Source organism: Mya arenaria, chromosome 6, assembly GCF_026914265.1.
Source record: "Mya arenaria isolate MELC-2E11 chromosome 6, ASM2691426v1".
Lineage (NCBI taxonomy): Eukaryota > Metazoa > Mollusca > Bivalvia > Myida > Myidae > Mya > Mya arenaria.
Genome location: NC_069127.1, coordinates 24073025 through 24091446, shown reverse-complemented (window position 1 = coordinate 24091446; position 18422 = coordinate 24073025). Strand labels below are relative to the sequence as shown.

Here is an 18422-nt window from a genome sequence, read left to right as displayed (position 1 = left end):
GGAAATTTAGAAAAATCTAACATAAAAATGTTTTGTAAAGTTAGGTAATGATGCCATTTTTGTTATACAGTCATGTATGATGTTAAAAGTACACATATATGTGGTGGGTTTTTTAACAATTTTTGTCGCCTACATAGAATGGCAGACCTACAGGGACCAAACTTGGTCACTGTTATTATTGGCATATTTTCTCAATTTTGATCTACAACATTTCATATAAAAACAATACTTAACTTGGTGACAATGTTTATGAGGGATATATCTTGACTGAGTTTGATCAGCAGTCAGATGACATTATTTCTTTAGATTTAGGCTACATATCCAATTCACAATGTAGTATGCTTTCAGACGCAAGAGCCAGAACCGCACCCAATGATGTTGGCATTCAATGTCTCCACACCAGAAAAATATGTGCAGATGGTAGTACGCAAAGTAAAATCAAGGTACTGAATATTACATTAAGATAGATAATACGCATAGGGAAAATAGTAAGTAAAATTGAGTAAAAGATCTACAACTGTTCTTTAGAACACAGGGAAGAAAAACGAAATTGAAATAATTTATCGTAAGTTTATAAAATCGATCTATAGTATGCGGGCAATTATTTTAATTCTATATTATGGAAGCATTATCAATATCGTGAATTTTTGTATGATAATGTCCTAAAGTAGCATCACAACTTATACATACAGACCCAATTTATTTGTAAATTCCAGTATTAAAACTTCCGTTGACATGTAAATCAAACTGATACAATTTTGAACATGATTCAGGTCAATGTTAGATTTGGGCATTGTTTTTGCAAATCATGTCAAATTGAAAGGCCGAAACTTCAGTAAATCCCAAAGTTCCTGTCTTGGGGGCATGCGAAGGGAAATCTTAGTTTATTGTAGTGTGAAGATAAAAAATGATGTGTTTGTGAATAACTAACCCCCTTAACTAATTCTGTTTCAGTGAGCTAGAGGAGGCTCTACTGGTTCTCCCATTCTCGTACGTGATAGATCTCCTCAAACTGCTGGACGAGTTCATCTCAGCAGGCTGGGAAGTGGAACTCAACTGTAGATGCCTCTTCTTCATGCTCAGGTGAGAACAAAATGGTAGCGCAGTAGTAAAGCATCCTCTTCTGGTGTCAGAGGTCGCAAGTTCAAACCTGGAACCTGTCATACCAAAGATGTTAGAAACATGGTACCAGTGGCTCCTGATCTGGGTGCTCGATTTTGAGGGTAGTTATGGGAAATTTGGAGTATACTCAATACAGGTGGAAAGTCTTTTCCAGAGTTTCAGTCTTGTATATCAGTCTTATACCTAAAGCATATTAAAGAATCAAGGAGTCTATTTGAAATAAGAGCTAGAGTAAATACCCGGACTCCCTTGACAGACTATATCTTCTGCTCTACTGTCTCTTCAGCCACAACCAAAGGACCCCATTTGAACTTAGTTTATTATACTTTCATTTGCTATTAAAGATGGCACCATCTGAATAATATACATACTCACATACAAAGATATGTACACTTTACCTTATCTACCGGTATATATTTGAAAACTGTTAAACTTTCACATCATGAATGTCCATATGTGGATTTAGTGATGCGGTGGGACATAACCTTTCCATCTTTTTTTCTATTTGTTAACTCATTTTGATTTTAACCAAAAGCGCTTTTGAAAAGCAGGCTTCGATAGGTAGAGTTCTTTGGTGACCCTATCAACTCTGCCAACTGGCCTCTGATCAAAGTTTCAGGTCATCTGATGTAAGTTTCCCTTTCAGAGTTCATCATGGCCAGATAACATCCTGTACAGAGCTGGTACCTGTAGTAGATCACCTAAGGAAAGCAACAAAAGAAAAAGTGCAAGGCCTAATGGTAAGATATACATTTATGTACTGCTCATGTAAATCCCTGGCAAGTGTTTGGTGTGTACTTTTCACTTAGCCTGATGTCAATTTTGATTTACCTTTAAATTCTAGCCAGGGTTTATATTTGGTAAACATTTGATTGACTGACAATAATATCTCATATTTTGACTTCTGGTTTGTATGCAGTCCAATGATAAGACTATTAGCCCTTTAATAAGTTTATATGTGTAATGAATATATGTAATATTGTAACCGGATAAGCAAATTCCTATGTGCGTCAAATTAAGATGGGACCCATCGCCCCTTACTCTGTTGGCAGACACTAATGTGTTGCTTTTAAAGCTAACTCAACAGCCAGGCCCCAGTTTGTCCAAATAAGCATAACAGGTTTAATATTCCTATCAATACCCCTAGTTACATAAAGGCTGTGAAGGGGTTAAATCCATCGTATTCGTAAAAATGGTGTGTTGCATGTACCTCTTAAAGTATTGCACCTACAAACATGGCGTGTGTTGGTCAGCATGGGCTATTGCTCACATGCAAATTATGTAACATTTCACTCCACTAACAAGAGTTATGACCCTTGACTTAGTAAACAATGGTCTGAAAAATATTGTGTCACATGTAGCTTCAAAAATATTGCACTAACATTTATAAGACTTCATTTCAATGTTGGTCAACATGGGCTCTTGTTAAAACCCACCTTAGTTGAAATTCCTCATGGTTACATTTTTTGCCGAGGCGCACAAAAATAAGCATTAAGTAAACAAGAATGTACCATTTCAAACTGCAATTAACCACAATTTTCATTGGGGAGGACTCTCATCCCCCCCCCCAACTCCCAAAATAACTTGTTTAAACGGAGAGCTTCTTACACTATTTTAACCAAGACAAACAAAGTGAGCATAGCTTGATGATGATGATAGACCAAAGATTGTTCAAGAACATGGAGCCTGGTTGGTAAGGATACATGTACATGTATGTCATTGATATCAATCATGTTTTTGTCATATCTTTTGCAGGACAGAGTAGGATTTAACGTTGCAGGGCTGAAGTTCATTCAGGGACAGTTGGAAGAATCAGAAGAGACGGTCTTTTTTGCTGATGCTACAAAGAGATTTCAGGAGAAGAAAAAGAAATCAAGGAAAAAGGCGATACTGGCTGTTAAGACTTGAATCATGCATTGACTTTAGTGTTTTAATAAATCTTATGTACATGGACATGTATAGCTGTTTTGTCATTGAACATGTGTACATGTAATATAAATTAAATTTACATCAGAAGGGTTTTCTTATTCTTGACATGAAAAGGTTACCGTACAGCGTTGAGTTGTCACTGAATGGAAATTTTAATAGCTGTCCAAGGTCTTTTGCAGGGCACGTAAATTAACCTTTTAAATTTTTTAGCATATATATCTTGATAAGTGGTAGTGACATCAATCTACGGTATATTGATAAGTGGTAGTGACATCAATATATATTGGTAAGTGGCAGTGACATCAATATATATTGATAAGTGGTAGTTGTAGTGACATCAATATATCCTGATAAGTAGAAGTGACATCAATATGTATTGATAAGTAGTGACATCAATATATCTTGATAACTAGTAGAGACATCAATATGTATTGATAAGTAGTGAAATCAATATATCTTGATAACTAGTAGAGACATCAATATGTATTGATAAGTAGTGACATCAATAAATATTGATAAGAAGTAGTGACATCAATTATGTATTGATAAGTAGAAGTGACATCAATGTATCTTGATAAGAAGTAGAGACATCAATATGTATTGATAAGTAGTGGCATCAATATATCTCGATAAGTAGTGGTGACATCAATATGTATTGATAAGTAGTGGCATCAATATATCTCGATAAGTAGTGGTGACATCAATATGTATTGATAAGTAGTGGCATCAATATATCTCGATAAGTAGTGGTGACATCAATATGTATTGATAAGTAGTGGCATCAATATATCTCGATAAGTAGTGGTGACATCAATATGTATTAATAAGTAGTGGCATCAATATATCTCGATAAGTAGTGGTGACATCAATTATGGCTAGTGGTTGCTAATTTCATTCTTCATAATGTTTCCATTTTGGGAATGGTAAAATGTTTTCCCAGGGGCTATAGGTGTCACAGAGGATGTCAGAACAATACTGATAAATTGTTATTCATGTGAGGACAGTTGACTATAAACTGATGCCTCTTTCCTGACTGTTTTGAAACATGATGAAACATAGATTCACAGAAACAACTAATTTTGTACTTGACTAGTACATGTTTTATGTATTAAATATCTTTGACCTTGTGGACTATTTATTTGCTTTTTAACAATATACTTATATGTTTGTATATTGGAGAATTGAAAGTGAAAATATGGAACGACAAAATTGACCATGGCTGGAGCTAGTGTTGTTCTTCAACTATATATAAACATTCTCATTTGTACAATTACAAAGAAAATAACAAAACGTAAAAAACAACACAGACATACTACACATGCATTGAAATATTATTTTTAAATATTAATTAACACATGTTTGGGATATCTGCTTGTAATGGTTAGTGAAACAGGATTTCATTGAGGGTTTAATCAGTGTATTTGTACTCAACCGTTTATTTGCCTTAAAATAATTGAAAATTTAAGACTAATCGAATTCACACCATCAACTTTAGGACAAGTATACTGTACACTTATAAAAGCCATACATGATAGGGGTGGTTACTGCAAAAGAGTTGTTTAACTTTCTTTGTCAATATACCGTTCTTTAAAAAGACGTTTTGTTTAGGTCAAAATTATAAGGAATTACCTCCCTGCAAAGGTTCTTTAATTTAGAGGATTTATCAACACTTCCGCCGGCAACAAATATTAAAATGCCTAAAGACGTTGGTGCCTATTTAGCTGAACAGCAGAGGAAATCATCAGGGGATGTTGCTACAGAATGGGGAGCGCTTGAAGAACTTTACAACAAAAAGTAGTTCGCCTGTCTTATTTCTGTATTCTTCTGGTTAAAAGACTTGTGCCGTGTTTGGTTACAATGACTTAGCACATTAGCTCTGTCAGAACAATGTATTGGCAATGTACAGGATTACTAAGCGTTAGCCGGTTTGATTAGGAGAATGTAAACGTTAATATCAAATGCAGTTGAGGTCTTTTGAAAGTTTCGATTTGAAGTCTTCCATTTCAGTAGGCCAACCGAGTAATGATAAGGTGGGGGAATATCCAAAATTTTGGTATTACACTTATTTGCTTACATAGGTGGACTTCTATACTTGCCTGAATATGAGGTCACAAATAACTAAGTTCTAAAAACAACAACTTTTGGAATATTCACTGATGCAAAACCAGCAATAGCTTAACAGCATAATACAATCATATGTATTATTTCACCATGTTAACTTGGATTGAAAGTCAGAAAATGTATTAACCAGAGCTGGTTATGGATAAGAAGAACATGCAGAAAATGTGATTTTATTTAAAAGAATACAAAAAAATAAAATATTTCACCTTTTGATTTCTTCTGTGTAATTTCTTGTTAAAGTAATGCACTTAACATGTCGCTTCGACAAGTGTTGTGACAACAATTGAATAACTACCATTCTTTTGTTCAGTTTGTAGCTAAATGTCGTTATGATAATTGAAAGAAAAAAACAAACATGTTATGCCTTGTTTACAAAGAAGCAACAGTCAGCGAGTTTTGATACACTTAGCATATTTATTTAATGATGAATAAATAACTTATTCAAGGCTGTCTTCTACAATTATGGAGTTGGGCAAGGTCCTTACAAAAGGGAATTCAGTTTTATTTTTGCTAAAATAGGGAATTTTGCAAGTTGACATATTTTTTTTGCAAGTTGACAGAAAAAAAAATCCTTTAAATTCAATTTAATGTTATATATCAAAACACAGTACACAATGTAGTGTGCCAGTAATAAATGAAAAATTTAATTTCACCAGCAAACATTTTTAAAAGGTTTCATTTGTCGAGATTATGGTGAAATATATTTAACGAAAATTTGGGGAAAAGGTATATTTCCCTGGTTTGGGAATGGGACCTTACATCAGCCCTAAAATTGGTTGAAACCCTGTTCTGACAACTAAGTACATTGAAACACATGGATTTCACGACATTCAGTCTTGGTATCGAAATACATGTAAAGCTTATTTAGGCTCATCCTACCAGGCGACTTAGGCGATTAAGTCGCCCTGCCAGCGGCAACTTCGCTATTTTCTAAGATCAAAGCGAAATCAACTTCGCCGACTTTTTCAAAGATCAAAAAGTCGATATCGCTAAGAACTAATGCTTGTCAAAACAGAGCGACTCCGCCTTCCGCCTGTCAGCTCGATTGACAAACAGCCAATCGTGTTAAACCTAGTAAATATGCTCCTTTGTCTTCGACCAATGAGAACGCTTGTTTTATTCAATCGAGGCACGTGTTTGCACCATTGACTTTGTGTACATGTATGCGCTACGTCATCGATGTAATAAAATTGTAAGGGATTAATATTTACACTTGCGGATGTTTGTAAAAGTCAATTTGGGCCAATTAGGATTTATACTTTATGACAATAGCGGTTTAAATGATGACAAATGAACTTAATTGGGTGTGATTACTGCGAAGTTAGCGAGAAGGGCAAGTGCGAATCACAGTTCCAGGTTTGTTGTTTTTTTATTTTTAAATGTTTCCATTATTTTTTCTTCGATCGGTTCACATCAATATTCTATATATGAGATATTTTGCATTCTGTTTAATAGTAATCATGCTTTCTACGTGGCTTCTGCGGGATTCCCCAGGCCTGAAACGTAAAGCTGACGATATTGATAGTGATGACTTGATCGACAGTTCAAATAAGAAATCTTTCAAAAAGTTAAATTATCAAAATAATTTCAGTTGGTACATTAACAAGATGCAGATAAAAAAAAGGCACTGCGAAGTTTGTAGATGTGCTAAGTTGGACAACGCCTAAGCCCTTGGACATGACCAACCAGCAAAAACAACCAATCATCAGAGACATGGCTTGTGTAAGTATTTATTAAAACAATAGAAGCATTGCTTAGTCCGCAGATAAATCAATTCAAAGTGGTATTAATTTTAAGGTGTCTGGTTTTATATATTTTAAAACATGTTGTAATATATGCCCAAATTATTTTAAATGACAGCTGAAAATGATGAGATACTAAATGTAATATTTTTAAAGAAATATGTGTATTTTCAGCAAAATATTTTTCAGCAAATCAGCACAAGGCCGCCTTGGAGAGACAGTTCTGTGTTCCCAGGAACCCATGAGGAAAATCGTACTGGCCAAACTGTCCAAGGATGACAAGCTTGACCCCAAGCTCCTTAAGAATGCCTACCACCTGGCTAAGCGGGAGCTCCCCAAGGAGGAATTTCAGTACCACCTCCAGCTTGCCAGGGCCATAGGTGCTGATCTTGGCCATCTCATGAATGGGCCCTCACCCTCTTACACATCAAACAAGAGTGTAACTGAGTTACAAGATGCCATCATGTATCATGTATTTAAATTCTGATATATATGTATGTGTGCATGATAGGTTAACCGTTTGCATGTAATAAAATGTTTGAAACTTGACTTCTTTTTAAAGGTATATACAACAAATTAATTCCAACTAAAAAAACCAGTATGACTATTTTAAAAACAATTCAAACACCTATTTAAATGCATAGAAAAGTTGTCCAGGACACACCAGAACCCACCATTTGACAATTAAAATCTCAAAATTTTCCGACCTACAGGAGGGGGAACCACCTCCCGCACCCTCCCCCGTTCTCACTTCTCCCTAAAATTTCTGTCTAGGATGAGCCCTGTGAGCTATACACGGCCATTGAGACGTATGCTTACCACTTCTGTAACATTGTGGTTAACTTAAGGTGTCTGACTTCAAAGTGGGAAGACCAAGGTTTGAACCACACTAGATGATTGTTATGATATGGCCAATTGCTGACCAAGCAGCTAGTTAAATGAATGGGTGAACTGATAGCCCTCCTGCAATAGGCACGGCATATTTGATAAAAATCAAGAGTGTTCGCTTACTCTGATATCAGCACACGTAAAAACTTTTTTTCCAGATTATGGCATCAGCTAACTTTGAGGGTAGGAAACTTCGTAAAGAATCCAATCTTCAGCAAAGGAGAAGGATTGATACGCGTAAGTTAGCCATAGCTACTTGGTGTTCAAGCATAATTCATAAATTAAAAATAACTATTTTTATAGGTTAGATTTAAACGTAAATACACCCATGAATTGTCATGTATATATCCTGTTTCTTAAATATCTGTTTCTTAAACTCTGTGTACAATATACTCATTCTTAAAATGTTAACACAAGATGATTTACTTTTCAGATGTATGAAAACTTCATCTCAGACTTCGAACACAGGTATTCTTTAATATAAAACATATTCATGACATTGTGTATCTAGTAGGTTTCATATATAGTGTTTCAAATAAATGTTAAACTGTATTTTAAAAATCAAAACATTGAATCAAATTTATCACATGGCTATCATAATGAGGAACTCATTTGTTTTACAGGATAAACCATTTAGCCCTTGCAGAAATCATTGTCTTTGTTGTGAGACAAATACAAGGTTGGTATCATTTGGAATGACAGTAAAGGGATTATTTTCTTTGCAGTTCAACAATGGATTATTTATTAACTCCTACATGTCACTGTGGTAGAATGATAAAGAGCTTAAAATATACAAAATAACCCCTTTAAAGCTAAAGTCATTTAAAAGAGATGGATGAAGTTAAATTCACACCTGATCAGTAAATTATAACTTAAGCAACTGTGTGAAGTACCGTAAAAGGTAATTTTCAAATTAATTTCAGACCCAAAGCAGGCAGTAGATTTCTTGGAAAAGATCAAAGAGAAAGTAAAGGCGACAGTTGAAGCCAGACTGCTGTGTATGATAGGGATAGGCACCATAAAACTGCGAGCTAAGGACCTAGAGGGGACCAAGGTATATACCATTTTAAGTCGAGATATTGTAGGACCTATTGTTCAGAATTGTAAAAGTAAACACAACGTTAAATACATCATTGTTAACTTTGAAATCTTCTCTGATGCTAAAATGGACACACTTGTGACTTACAGTATTTCTACAAGGTTCGAGACACTGGTCACAGATGCGGTTTCAGATGTACATGTGTGTTATCCAAATATATATTTAGTATGTTACAAAATAGTTCACCTTCTAAAGGTACTAACGAAGTTCTAGAAAACGTTAACTTTATCGAAGTTCTAAACAATTGGCCCAATATAATATAGTTAATGACAGACCCATGCTCCATTCCCAGCCTGCTTGCTCTGGCTCCTTTGTTAGGTGCTCAGTGTTACTATTTGTTGGTAGAACTGGTTAAACTTGTTCGAAATCTGGAGTATTCAGTACTGGATAATCCTTGGAAAGTTGTCTCACTCCTTTTAGTGATTTATATTGGAGATCTTTGTATCTGACTTGCAAAACCCAAATTTGGATCCGTTTGGAGGACAGGTTATCATTGATTAAAGACCCGCAGCAAAATGTATAAAACTTGGATAAGATGTCCACAGATTATATTTTGGCTAATATGTACATTTCAATGATATATTTGTTAATAATAATTATTGGATAATTATTGACCAACAATAATCAATTTGGCTAACTTTGACCGAACCAAAATTTTATCCAGTATTTTACAATTGGCTGCTGTTTTTATTTTACATATCAATGTACATACATGGGTACACAGTGCTCCAGCCAGGATTTGAAAAAGGCAGGGTGCTAGGTTAAAAAGGGCACTTTCAATGAGCCTTGATCGGGCACTTGCAAGGGCCAATGTTGAATTCTTATTGTGTATTTGTTGTAATTACTTTCAATCCTAATTGTTGGTTATGAATACCTTACCTGTTTTCTTTAATTTAGTGTCAAAACTATTAATATTTATTATTTTCATACTTATTTCTGAAAATTGACTCTGTCAAACAAAAGGGCACAGCAGGGTGTAGTAAAGGGCAGCAGGGTGCTTGAAAAGGGCAGCGGGGTGCCCCACCCTGCTATTTAGGCCTAGCTGGAGCACTTGGTACAGAAATAAAGTATCATAAATCGGAGTCAATTATAATGATATTGTTTCAAGTACTAGTCTCAATACTGATTTAAGCACGCACACAGCAGCACCAATTAGGGCCATGTAGTTTACCAGTATATGGAACTCAAAACTAATATCCACCTTTCAGGCAGTAGTAGAGGAATGCCAGGCCATTCTGGACACAGTGGATGGGGTAAGTGCTGTCCACAGCAGGTTTTATGAAGTATCTAGCAACTACCACAAGTTGATGGGCAACCATGCAGAGTACTACAAAGAGGCATTGCGGTTCTTGGGATGTACGCCACTAGAAACCATACCTTGTGAGTAAATGGATAACTTTTGATATCGATTGTAAAAATATTCATTGGTTGTAATATTGATTTTAATGTCAATAAATGATTGGAAGCAGCTGTTTAAATGAAAATGTCTAGTAAGCCTTGAATTATATTATCTTTCAGAGTGTCAACAGAAGCTGCCAATCATTTTTTGTTAAATAAATACTTACATATACCAATTCCAATTTTAATATTAATATTAAAAAAATAGATTTGATGATGAGGCTTAAGAGTATGATGTTTGTCTTACCTGATTCAAGACTCAAGTTTGTATGTTTTAGCTGGTGAACATGCAGAAAGAGCATTCAATCTAGGCCTGGCCGCAATCCTTGGAGATGGTGTATACAACTTTGGTGAACTTGTAAGTCTACTGTTTTTCTAGTTTGTTGTGTCACAATACTATTAACTTACAATAGTTGATGTCGAAGTAATTAGCTGAGCATTCAGATCAGAGGGGCTTTAGTTAGTTGTCACTAAGTCTCGTGTCAAAGCTCAGAAAGTTTTCCGGTCAATCTAAAGTTCAAACCTCTATTACTACTCAAGTAATCAATTTCTTTATGAAGTGAGTGCACCACGGTGAATATGTTATATATTGCATGCTATCTGAGTTGTCAGAGTGAGTTTCAACTGTAACATTTATGGTATTTTTTCTCCCTCCGAACTAAGCTTAAATCTTATTTGTACTGTTATCTGTTTGCTCATCCTAGCCTGGAGTGTGACTGGTTGCCCAGTTACTGTTCGACTTTAGGTCTGTAAACTTCAGCTAGTTGAGAGTTGACAAAGCTGTTATACTAGTATGTTAGTTGGTCTACTTTGTGACATGAATGCATTGTACATAAAACTCACCTTTACCAGTTGGCCCACCCTATCCTGGAGTCGTTAAGGAATACAGAGCGTGACTGGGTCGTCCAAATACTGTATGCTTTCAACAGCGGGAACATCAGCAAGTTTGATGAGCTCAAGAAGTCATGGGGACAACAGGTAGGCCCTAATAAAGCATATGTGATCTTGTGAGACTAGGGACTAAATAATATATTTATCGATGACTCAGGGCTTCTGGAAGTTTGGAAGTGTATGACTCCCTAGAAATGGGCTAAAACTTTCAAAATTGTTGCCTTGGAAGTACAAAAACTTCAATAAGCTTTTAGTAACTTCAAAAGTTAAAGTTTTGGAAGTTCAAAATATACAAACCTGGTGTCAATGTTACTTTTATTGTGACACTTTTGATCAGTCTTGAAGAAAAATGAATTATTATGATTTAAAATTGTGAAGTTGGCAAGTTATAGTTGCATTTTTTTCTCCAGATATGAATAAAATGTCATATTTAAATCTTTTTAAGATACTAGTAGCATTTTATTGACATTGATGAAACTTGTACAACAAATAAACCCATTCTATCAGCTTATAAAGAATATCATAGTTTGGGTGATAATACTTGTAGCAGTTTAGTTCCTCCGATTAAAAATATCTTACTAACTGGAATATGTTGACTGTTACATTAATTTGAATGATTGATGTTTAACAGCCTGATTTGGCAGCCAGTGAAATCATCATGAGACAAAAAATCTCTCTCCTGTGTTTAATGGAGGTAAAGTATTTCATATTTGTATGATTTTATGGAGACTTAAGTTATATTAAACTGAACTTCAAAGTCAGCTATACACAAATATTTACGTGACCCAATATTATTTTGCTATCATCTTTTAATGGGTTTTATACGCTGTAAAGGAATGTACAAAAATTAAACCATGATTAATAAACAACAAGCCTTTTTGGCCTTCAAAGTAAGCAAACTACATCATTTTATGTCCATTTCAGTTGAATTAAAGAGCATCTGTATTAACTTGAATGATGAATTATGTATTTTTGGTCATTTATGAGCTGTGAAAAAGTCGAGCGCACTGTCTCTGTGACAGCTCTTGTTACCTTATCAAATACCAGATAGAAGAAATCTAAAGAAAAAAACATAGTGTTCAAAATATTTTTTTGAATTTATAGGTTTTAATGATTATCATGTACATGAATGGCTTGTATGTTCATGAAACTTGGTGAATGTTAACTTGATGGTCATGTGCATGTATATTCCAGATGACCTTCAAACGACCAGCAACTAACAGAAATCTCTCATTTGATGAAATTGCAACAGAAACTCGACTTCCAGAAAATGAGGTAATGATATAGGAAAAAAGTAGCATTATAATGATGTGGATGACAATCTCTGTGCGTTAAAATTATAGCAAGTCTTGGATGACATGATACTGACAAGTTCTAACCTACATGTATACATCACTTAACATTTTTCTAACATTTGCACTACTTGGTGGCTTTAGCTGATGACTTTGCATTGTCATTTAGTTGCTGTTCAATAACAGTTCCATGTTCATTAATGCTTGGCTGCCTCCACTTGATTTATTGACTAGTGGATGGTGACCTGTGATATATTGGCTAGTTGATGGTGACCTATGATTTATTGACCAATGTATGTATGGTGACCTGTGTTTTATTGCCTAGTGGATGGTGACCTGTGATTTATTGACTAGTGTATGGTGACCTGTGATATATTGGCTAGTTGATGGTGACCTATGATTTATTGACCATTGTATGTATGGCAGTGCTCCAGCTAGCCCGTTTTTCAATGGCGCAGCGCCCGTGCCCCTTTTCTTACCGCCCTGCCCTTTTTTGAATAGTGCCCTTTTCACAAATACTCTATTAGGGCCAATTATTCCGTTAGTGCCCTTTTTACTATTGAAATCATTATGAAAGAGCAGCAGCCCTTAATCTGCTGTCATAATTGAGACAAATTACGTAATACTTATGATAATAGTGTTCCCGCTAGGTGTCACCATGCCCCCATTGTCTGCTTAAAATATGCCGTACTGCCTTTTCATCTTCCCATGTGCCTTGTCCAAGTCATATGACAGCTAAGTGTGTATTTGTGTAGTGAGCAGACGACCTGTGTATTCATAATTTGTAATCTTCTAATCCAATTATTAGGAAGAGCCAAATACGGGAACATCGGCAGGAGGCGGAGCTTTTTAATGTCAGCCAATCAGAATATACATTGAGAACTCGTTCATTCAATCATGAAAGTTCATAAAATGCGATAGAAAATGTGAAGGGATGGTGAAAAGAGTTGTCAAGCACAAATCTTTAAAAATAATTGTTAATTGTATTGTACTGATGATACTCGCCATTTTAATTAAAAATTGTTGATTTGAAGCAGACGGTCACTGCCGATTTGTAAACATAAGAAAGGTGGTGCTGACACAATCAAATACATCACCTTTTCAGTAAAAGTTTTGAAAGTTAATTTCTAAAATATTCATGATAAAAATTTCTTTGTTACCCACAAAAATATGTTGATGTTTTATGTAGCATTTATTTACCATGTCCACAATCTTGTCAAAATTCGCCTAAACCGCCATTTTGTCAGAACATTTTTCGGAGTTATTTTATCAATGCTCTGTTTTATAAGTGATTTTTTAAACCAGGGAAGTGATTTTTATTGTCATTTTATTCTAAAAAATCAGCATATTAAACATTATTTTACCAAAGACAATCAAATAACAGCCAGGGTGAATGTAACATTCGTACCCAATCGCGATCGTACCAAACTAAGATTCGTCTCCAACATATATATATATATTTTTGTATCTATTTATTTGATTGCTTCAAATGTTTAACTGTGTTTGTTTTTTTCTTCATTTTACATAATTTTTAGGAGAAATATGTGACATTGCACTAAAGAAGACTCCAGACAAGTAGAATCATACTACCACAGACAAAAAAAAACAAATTTTAATATTAAAACACACCCTTCTAATTTGAGAAAAAACAACAACACCATTTTGTATAAGTCTGAAAATCATGAAAAATGATTTAAATTGAGTATGTAAACAAAACAAATTCTAGGGGCAGACCCCCCCCCCCTAAAAAAACAAAAAAACAACAACCTTGTGACAGGGATTGACCCCTCCCACCACCACCCCCAAACGCCCCTACACGACTCATGTAGCTTGCCCTTTTCAAAACTCCACCCTGCCCTTTTCAAATCCTGGCTGGAGCACTGTATGGTGACCTGTGTTTTATTGCCTAGTGGATGGTGACCTGTGATTTATTGACTAGTGTATGGTGACCTGTAATATATTGGCTAGTTGATGGTGACCTGTGATTTATTGACTAGTGTATGGTGACCTGTGATATATTGGCTAGTTGATGGTGACCTGTAATTTATTGACTAGTGTATGGTGACCTGTGATATATTGGCTAGTTGATGGTGACCTGTGATTATTGACTAGTGTATGGTGACCTGTGTTTTATTGCCTAGTGGATGGTGACCTGTGATTTATTGACTAGTGTATGGTGACCTGTGATATATTGGCTAGTTGATGGTGACCTTTGATTTATTGACCATGGTATAGTGACCTGTGTTTTATTTTCTAGTGGATGGTGACCTGTGATATATTGACCAGTGGATGGTGACCTGTGATTTATTAATATTATTTATGTTTATTGACTAGTGGATGGTGACCTATGATATATTGACTAGTGGATGATGCCTTTTAATTGTGAATAATTGCTTGATATCAATTCTTTTTTGTGTGTTAAGTCTTGTGTTGTAACTGTAGGTTGAGATGTTGGTGATGAAGGCACTCAGTCTTGGACTGGTGAAAGGATCTATAGACGAGGTTGATCACCGCGTTCACCTTACCTGGGTCCAGCCCCGTGTCCTTGACGTCAACCAGGTAAATACTACAGGGCATTTAGCCTGATTGGTGCTTGACTGGAGAATATAGGCAACATATGGATTCTTAACTTTTTTAGCTGTTCAATGTTGAGGAACACAGTCAAGGTTTTGTCAGCATTGTTATTGTTCTCACTGTACAAAAAAAAAAAAAGTTGTTATACAAGACATATATAACAAAAGGTGAAACTTGGAGCAAATTTCCACAATGATATAATGCATATCAGTAAATTATCCAATTGCTTTGTGTAAAATAATGATTGGTGCATTATGTCCCTTTATTAAATTAGAAAAAATGAGACAAGCACAGCCTCTCAGTGTCTGCTCTCTGTTAGGTTGTAATGATCCGACATTTGTGTCTGCTTTTCTTCACTGTCGTAATATGTAGACTGGTAAACATAACTTAATTTTTATGAATCATGTTCCTTGTTTCAGATATCTACCATGCAGTGTCGCTTGCAGACGTGGTGTGAGGATGTAAAACAGATGGAACGGCTGCTAGAAGTGAAAGCCCATGACATTCTCACATAGTGACCAACACCATCCTCATATAGCAGGCACTGATATTCTCATGAAGCAGGCACAGAGCTGGTGCATGATACATCAGCTAGTGTTCTTTCATCATAGACATCTTAATTTTGTGTTATATCAATGTGCTTCTTTTGTTCAGACATTCATGTTTCTTCCATGTGCTAGTTTGCTAAAGCATCCTTTGAAACATGATATATTTAAATGGTCACAGATGACTTCATGCTTGAGACAGAAAATTACTATTACATAGCATATTCAGTTGATAGTCAACATTGTCTGTGCATTTACTGTGGTTTCCTTAATTATTGAAGTTTATGTAACAAGAATACTGTACTACTAGTAATAAAGATGTGATCCACAATAAAACTTGCACATATTTAAGTGATTGTTTGTCATTTTGAATTTAACTGTGTAATTCAACAAGAGGGTCATGATGGCCCCTACAAGACTCACCCGAGTACAATACAACATTGGCTGAACTAGGTATATGCCATAAAATCTTTAATGTTAATTCTAAACTTTATGATGGTTATTTCATCACCACAATCATTTTGATCAGTAAATGTGGTGATCAGATGAAAAAATGTGTTCCTTAAGTTTTAACTTGTGACCTAGTTTCTGACGCAAGATGACATAATGTTAATTATAATCAGACATTGCTACCTTATCAATACACTCATTCTGATCAAGTTTGGAAAAGATTGGATGAAAACGCAGCCCCTTATGTGACAACACGTGTTCCTACGATGTGAAAAAGTGACCCATTTTTTTTAACCAAAATGACCCATATTCGATCTTGATCACGTCATCAAGATCATTATTTTGATGAAGTTTTGGAAAGAAAAGATGGGAAAAACTGCCTTTTGCATACTCATAATTTACCTAGTGACTTTGTTTTAGACCTGAGGTAACTAATATTCGAACCTGATTGAAACTTCTTCAATACACTCGTTTTGATAAAGTTTCATAAGGATCTGTAGCAGATGACCAATAGTCCAAAATAATGTAGACTTTTCAAATAAAACCGACACTTTAATGGTTACTTCCGTATTGGAGTTATTAGTCGTAAAAAAGCTCCAATTGTAAATAAAACTGTTTCAGTAACATTATATATCTTGAATTTTGTTGGAAAGATGAACTCGTATGAACCATTGTGAGCACGTGCGAGTACGGTATATTTTCTGTATGTTGTATAAGGGGTAATGATGCAACATATTTGGGCTCTTATGCTTATCAGTATAGTATGTTTTGCATAGCAAGGTTTTTTCAAAGATTCGACCTAGTTAACAAAGGTTTTGACCCTTACTTGACAGTTATCGTTACTTCACCAACACAATCATTCTGTTCCAAGTTTGACAAAGATTGGTTGAACCAAAAACCGCCTCTTTTCCGAGATGACCCATAATCAAATGTTAACGAATAAGTTTGAACAATTTACTGAGGCATTTTGTCTATAATTGTGACCTCGAGAGTGTAGAAAATTATAATTAATTGCTGACGGCGCAGCACGGACAACACACCTACCACAACAGCTCACCCCGAGAACTCTCATGTTAGCTGATAGAATTTTCAAAAATTGTACTTCATCAACGAGGCATAGCAAACTTCCAGAAATGCTAAGGTAGGCCATTTTCATCGTTGTTTAACTAAGCTGAGCCCAGGGTTTTCAAACCAGTCGCCTGTCAACAATTTTTTGCTTGTCAAGAGTCAAACTGTGTCCGATATTATTGAAACTATTTGGAACCTTATTATCAGAATGTTTGCTTTTCCGACTTTTTTGTACGCCAAGTTGCTTAATTCAAAAGTCATCACCTTGTCAAAGGTTTGATGAACTCTGTAAAGCTTTCTTACGCCTAATTTTCCGGAAATTTGACAAAATATTTATCTCCATATATCTAAATCAAGTTTGATTATGTTATATGGGGGTCAAAAAAGTCAAATATAAGAAACCTTGATAACAAATGAAATCAACATGTTCTGCCTAATTTCATCAAATTTGGTTAATATCTTCTCTTAATGAATTCCATGTTCATGACCAATATGTAAATCAGCCATTGACAGTCTGTTTTTCCTACCCAAATTCATGAAACTTGGTAAGAATATTAGTATTATTGTAAAGCTGGGTTAACACTGCGACGTTTATCGACGTTTGGTAAAACGTCCAGCTCTGCTAACAAAATTTGATGAAAGTTTATAAGAATTTATGTTCGCTGGCGAACGCTGGCGAAACTTTGTGTTTACAAAAATAACTTGTCTATGTTTGGAAATAAACGTTGGTGTAAGTTGTAATCGTTCCTGAACGCTTGATTAAATGGTGCAAAGTTTGCATAAGTTGGACTTCGTTAACAAACGTCGGCTGAGGCGCTGGCTGGCTGTGGCTTAGCCGAAAGCTAGTTCAATGGAGGCCAACGGGTTCCTGAAGCAATGAACGCGATGGTAACGCAAGGGACTAGCGAAGGAGAACTGTCCACAACGAACCCGTAACTTAGGCGAATTTGGACAACGGATCCTAACGAATATGACTTCATTTTATAGACGTCGCCTGACGCTGACCTCGGGTTAACTATGCTGGGTATTCGTTCATATGTAGGACTAAGTCGGCGACTGCTTCAAATTCCCCACATATGCGTTGGCAAGTAGTTACAACGCTTATAAAAAATAAATACACCGCTGGCCAATGCTGCCTTGCCTCGAAAACATTCGTAAAATTGATTTTAAACATTCGTAGTGTGACTGTAAAAAAAATCCATCTCGCGAACGTAATTTCGCAAACATTTGGGCTCATTTCTTAGACTGTTCCAACGCTGGTTCAAAAGTTCACCATGCTTTTCCGGTGATTTATAGGGATTTA

General features: G+C 35.5%; 2 protein-coding genes across 2 annotated transcripts in view; both read left to right on the top strand.

Moving 5' to 3' along the window:
• Window positions 1-3138, top strand: part of LOC128236593 (WD repeat-containing protein 3-like) — a 28742-nt gene extending 25604 nt beyond the window's left edge. Inside the window, exons 21-24 of the mRNA XM_052951562.1 lie at window positions 349-443; window positions 955-1083; window positions 1769-1862; window positions 2878-3138. Of these exons, the coding sequence (XP_052807522.1) occupies window positions 349-443; window positions 955-1083; window positions 1769-1862; window positions 2878-3030 (471 nt within the window). The 3' untranslated portion in view covers window positions 3031-3138. The remainder of the gene's footprint in view (window positions 1-348; window positions 444-954; window positions 1084-1768; window positions 1863-2877) is intronic.
• Window positions 3139-4701: 1563 nt separating this feature from the next.
• Window positions 4702-15952, top strand: LOC128236594 (26S proteasome non-ATPase regulatory subunit 13-like). Its single transcript, XM_052951563.1, has 12 exons — window positions 4702-4845; window positions 7961-8039; window positions 8236-8270; window positions 8426-8481; window positions 8726-8856; window positions 10110-10281; window positions 10578-10657; window positions 11152-11277; window positions 11822-11884; window positions 12385-12465; window positions 14925-15041; window positions 15476-15952. Exons 1-12 carry the CDS (start codon window positions 4745-4747, stop codon window positions 15569-15571), a joined length of 1137 nt encoding a protein of 378 aa, XP_052807523.1. The 5' UTR covers window positions 4702-4744; the 3' UTR covers window positions 15572-15952.
• Window positions 15953-18422: the final 2470 nt, after the last annotated feature.